Below are 5,644 nucleotides of genomic sequence, written 5' to 3'. Positions count from 1 at the left end.
TGTAACAAACCAGTCCTTCAACACTTCTATTACTTCAACAGTGACAAGAAATTATAACTAAACTCAAAACTATTACAGGAATTAGAGATAGTAAACTGAAATACAAAGGAGAGAGAAGAAAGGATGAGAAGCTATTGAGAATGGAGAGGATCAGAGAAGGAAGACGAGGAGAAGCAGTCACTTTTCTTCACAATAGGCATAATCCCAAATAACCGATCAGTCCCCCTTTTAACAGAACTATCCTTGCGTCAAATACTCAACCTGGATAACAAATTAATCTGGCCCTATTACATGTTCTTGGCCCAAAAGCTCTTCTCAGCCCAATAGCTACTTGTGAGACATTGGGCCAGAGCTGGTTCATAACAATACTCCCGTCCTCAATAAGAACCATGTCCTCAAGGTTCGAGTCAAGAACGGTGATACTCGCTAGCTCCCAACTCATTATCTCAGAACCAAGGCATGCTTTGTGACTTGACCAGAATATGTGATATAACGCATCTGTTATGAACCAATCAAACCTTTGATCATTGTGGCTCTTAGTAGATAGTAGCAGAGATCTTAACTTGACCTGCCATACATATTCATATGACCTTGATTTCCATCTGTTAGAGTCAATTAGCAGCAAGCTAAATGAGAGAACCAATGCAAATATTCTAGTGGCGAACCTCCACAAAAGCATGAACTCGGTTAAATGGAAATTGTTCAGTGTGTTGGCAAAGTTTACTTCACATTGGACGTGGTTGTGATGATAAAAATCGTGTGTTTCCTTTGAAAGCTCCATAGGCCACAACAACACTGGAATAAACAGTAGAATAGAGACTGCTATAATAATAATATCGGTGACATGATTGAGCTCCACAACAACTTCATAATTTGTACCATACTCGATTGCACTCCAACCTAACATAGTACAGACAAAAGATTGAGTGAAGTTAAGTTGTAGTGCAGCTCATTTATTATGATAACCCTCATTCAAATATTTACACATAGTGAATCATCATACTTGCCATCCAACAGATCTGATATTCCCCTCCATCGTACATTGTCATGCCTAGGCATTTCCACAATATCCTTACGTCTCTGCCAAGGGGAAAACCATTTGTCTAAATGGACAATTCTAGGTGAACTTTCCACAAAGTAAATCAACATCGAAAAAGAAATATAGTAAAGATGCTCCCAATTGACCTTAAAATGTGCAGATTCAAAGTCAGACTCAACTTGTTCCATGTCACCCCATAGCTTGTAAAAATTTGGTTGATTAACCACAATATACCAGTACTTCTCATTTGGAAATTCCTCTAGAAAGTTCTTAGTCAGAATAAAGGTAAATCCCAAACTTGACAACGTGTTAGTGAATAGACTTTGTGACTGAACACCAGTGGGGTCATTCAGGCTTGAGCGAATTGCAGTGACAGTACTAAAGAAGTCCATGCCGAGAATAACACATACAACTTGTACGGTACACACGAATTCAAGGACCTTATGTTGTCTCTTACTCTTATGGCTCTTGTCCTCAAGGTTTGGGGCAAGAACATTATAAGTAGTGCACTCCTCACCATAAGCTCTGTTGAACTCTTGGATCTGCAGCAAGGAAGAAACATGTGGATGCTCCTGGCTTATGATAAAGTGGTATACATTGAAAAGCTCGTTCAGCTTTGCAAGCAGATCTTGAGCTTTAAACAGACAAGGACGGGCACAAGAAACAGTCACAACAATCCATATAACAAAATCAAGTGAAGTCATGTAGTGCAAGAATCCTAAGCAAATGCAGTCACTATAGTTGTTTGCTAATATGAAGATGGCTAGCGTGGGAAATCTGGCATAATCAAGATAAGGACCGGGATCAAAGATAATATACGGCGAAGCAGACCTTGCCTTCTGAACTATACCAAATAGAGCAAACAAGAGTCCAACAGCTTTATCGACTCGAACATGCGGTGATTGCTTGTAGTAACTTTCAGCTAATACCTGGAGCCCTCTCTGTATTTTCTGCTCCCAAGCACACTCTTTGGATTTAGACAACAAGAATCCTGGAAGATTGCGGTCCTTGTAACATATTCGTAGTGGTTGTGATGATCTTTGGAGCCTTAGATATAACTTTAGCTCTCCCCTGGTGGCCAAAATATGGGTTCCCAAGGTCAAAGGCAGTAGACAAGCAAAGGGCTTTTCCAACTTTGACCCATTCTGGTGTATCCAAGCAATTCTAATATGTTGGGCAGACTTTCTATTGCAGGAGCGACCACAAATCATTTTCAAAATTCTAACATTGGACACAAGCACAACAAGAATCACATCATCTCCAAGCAGAAGAGTGGCATTGCTACAGATCTGCTCATATGAAGCACTAACATAAGCAAAACGCAAGGGCCTGATAGCTCCTCTTCTAGTTGGGGAATTCACATCATCAGAAGTAAATGCAAGTGCTAGCTTACTTGACTGGACAGACTTCATAGATTCAAGAAGCATATCATGGAAACTACTATAGACAGTACAAAAGACTCAAGCACAGTGAGCATGTTCCTGTAAATCATGTCATCTAATATCCATCTCCCATTGTCCAACCAACTAACTTTTCCATACACACACCTATCCAGCAGAATAATCACTAAGAAAGCTAGAGAGAACTTACTAGCCTTAGGTCGCTGCCAAGTGTCAAACCAAATGGCTATATGGGAATTGATATCATGTTGGAACCACAACATATATTTAAAAACTCCCCCATATTTTGTCAAATGTTGCCTGCTTGGATTTGAGGGTGTAAAATGGTCCTCTAACCTCCTTTGAGGTGACTGTACCCTGATTAAAGGAATAGCACCCGAGCCAGGATCAAAAAGAAAGTCTAATCCAAATTCATCATGTGAAAACTGATGCAAATGAGACATCTCCGCTAAGCACTGGGCAAGCCCAAGTCGATGCCGAGGGCAAATTATTTTAGGATGTTCAATAAGCAATTGATTCCAGCAACCATATCCAATATCAAATTCAATGGCAAGAATTGGAACTTTTGCATTGGATTTAACGCTCACTAGACACCAATCGTACTGATTTCTTGAGAGAGCACCGGATTGGCGTGGCTAACAACCTCCGTGATGAGCGTCGTACCGGTTTCGTTTCTCTGAATAACTTTGCCAAACATTTTATCTGCGTCAGTTTCAAAAATATCAGCAGCTTCTTCAGTGGATATCCATGGTGATATATCATCCAAAAAATCAATTCCTTTCCTATGAGGAGATTTGTCAAGTATCTGAACTACAGTGTGGCTTGAATTTTCCTTCACCATCGCGCAGACTTGCTGGTCCTCCTCTAATTTGCCATCATTTGAATCAGAGTTTATCTCTGTTGCCTCGAAAATCCCATCATATTTCATAGGCAAAATCTCTGTTAAAACAGATTGTTCAATCTGTTTAGTCATGAGAAAATCTCGTTGAATACTTTTAGCAAACCATTGGGTATCGCTATCTCTAGCTTCTTCATTGTTGATTGGAGCATCTGATTGCGCCTCGATGATTACTTTGGGAAAGCAGCTATGTAACATTTTGTCGAAAATCTTAGGGCCAGGGTTGGTTCGTAACAGCAGAAAATGATCATAATTGGAGATTGACTAATAAAAAGGACAAATTCAATGAACATAATGCAGAAGGTGAGGGAATGTAGATTGATTCAATCATAGATTTATTACCAAAATGGGGGGAAAAAAATCATACTATTGATTTCGTGATAGCGTAATGGCAAAGGTGTTGTAAACAAGCTCTACTGCTCTAGTAATGGAAATTTAGAAATATCAAAATACATAGTTTTATTAGTAGCTACTAACAGATCTCCTCGTGATTTGGCTGAGGAGCTTATCGTGAGAGGATTTCTTGTAACTAATTAGAGGAAATCATGTTATTATTTCCAGAGAATCATATGCTTCCTTAAGTTTTCCACGATGTTGATTCTCATTTTGATTTTTTTTTTCTAAGGTAATTGTGAACTTGTGGCACAAAAGACCTCAATTTTACATTACTAAACAGCTCTTTTCTGACCAAAAAAATCGACCGAATGCGATTGCTTTTGGACGATTATTGACCAAAAACCGATCGAATTGGATGAATCGGAAAAATACTGGTCAATTAATTCAAATCGGTCAGTAAGAAATTGATTGATTTCGATTAATTTTTACCGGTATTGTCGATCAATTTTTTCGGTCAAAGTATTAATTTTTGGGGAAAAAAAGCAACAATAACTACTAGAATTAAAAAAAATTGTAGTAGTATAGTGTACACAAAATTTATTATTTCCCCGGGTCTTGTTAAACCTCTATCTTCTACTGCTCGGAGAATATCTAAATCGAAGTTGAAAAAAAAGTATTTGAAAGTTTGTGGGAGTTGAACCTATTTCGAACAGGAACTTCAATTAAGAATTTTCTTTTAAAGATTTATAAGTGGAAATAAAATTTCACTTGAAATACACTTTTAAACAAGAATTTTTATATTTGAACCATAGTCATTCAAATAAGTATTTGCATCTCTCACAAGCCCCCTACTTTTTATTCTTAATACAGCTTTAATTTTGTACTACTTGTATTAATTTATATCGCTTATTCTTTACTTTATTGCCTTATTTTACAAATTATGTTATGATTGTACTACTAGTGCCTTATACTTCGTAATTGTTGGAGTTTTAGTCGTCTCCACAGTAGAATGAATATTACCCCGTAGTTTGTATTATTGGTGAGAAGAAAAACTACTATTTTAGTAAGTAGATATATTTCTGGGAAAATAAAATTTTAACAAAAAAAAAAAAAAACAGAAAGGAAATTAGGTCTCCATTTAATTTTCTTACTTGTCTCCGATCAACTTGTTTGTATTTTCCTATTTTTTGGGTTTCCTTTTAACAAGATGTTTTGTTGAAGCTACTATTTTCTAAATTAATACTATAGTAACTTGGTGAAATAATGAAATAGTGTCCATTTATAACATAATAATACCGTTGACACCAAATAGACCTCCCGAAGTTTTCCGTTGCAAGAATTTATCCCATGAAATAAATGTGGGACTAATATATAAAATTACTCCTATATCTTATCGAGATTAAATAATTGGTAAAAAAGGAATAAAATTTTTTAGAACTTATTTCAGATACCATATTTGGCTGCTTCTTTTAAGGTTCAGATTGTTATGAACTTTAACTACCACTCTTCAGTTGTGCACTTTTTTTTTTTATTTAAAAAACCTCTTTTTGCATCAAACGTTGTTTCCAATAATGGACCACAATAATTAACTACCAAAACTACTTGTACTAAACCAAATTAACGTCTTCCTTTGTTACAAATGGACCACTCTATATTTTGCCCTATACTTTACATAATCATCGACTATAATTGACAAAATTCAATGCCACAATAGTCATGTTAAAATGTACAACAACAACAACAACAACAATGACCCAGTATAATCCCACAAGTGAGGTCTGGGGAGGGTAATATGTACGCAAACCTTACCCCTACCCCGAAGTATAGAGAGGCTGTTTCCAGGAGACCCTCGGCTCAAAAAAGCAATAGGAGATGATATATTAGTACCATAAAAATGCGTAATAAAAATAACAACAATATATAAGAGATATGAAATATGAAATACCGGATACGAAATACGAAATACGATAT

At 36.6% G+C, this 5,644-nt stretch overlaps 1 protein-coding gene across 2 annotated transcripts; it reads right to left on the bottom strand.

Moving 5' to 3' along the window:
- Nucleotides 1-3,947, bottom strand: LOC104219728 (uncharacterized). 2 transcript variants are annotated; one of them, XM_070163100.1, is made up of 3 exons: nt 1,186-3,947; nt 1,004-1,080; nt 1-900 (listed from the first exon to the last, which is right to left on the bottom strand). In XM_070163100.1, the coding sequence occupies exons 1-3, from the start codon at nt 2,464-2,466 to the stop codon at nt 867-869; spliced, it is 1,392 nt and encodes a 463-aa protein (XP_070019201.1). In that variant the 5' UTR covers nt 2,467-3,947; the 3' UTR covers nt 1-866. The 2 variants fall into 2 exon arrangements, with proteins under 2 accessions (XP_070019201.1, XP_009768753.1); XM_009770451.2 differs by having other exon boundaries at nt 1,004-3,947.
- Nucleotides 3,948-5,644: the final 1,697 nt, after the last annotated feature.

Source organism: Nicotiana sylvestris, chromosome 11 (genome assembly GCF_000393655.2).
Source record: "Nicotiana sylvestris chromosome 11, ASM39365v2, whole genome shotgun sequence".
Classification (NCBI taxonomy): Eukaryota; Viridiplantae; Streptophyta; class Magnoliopsida; order Solanales; family Solanaceae; genus Nicotiana; species Nicotiana sylvestris.
This window is presented reverse-complemented; position numbering and strand designations above follow the sequence as displayed.

Excerpts from the sequence above, each read along its gene's own strand:
- LOC104219728 (XM_009770451.2), bottom strand. The coding sequence starts at position 2,466 with ATGCTTCTTGAATCTATGAAGTCTGTCCAGTCAAGTAAGCTAGCACTT. Across the intron at positions 901-1,003 it reads TCAGATCTGTTGGATGGCAA|GTTGGAGTGCAATCGAGTAT; the intron begins GTATGATGATTC and ends GTACTATGTTAG.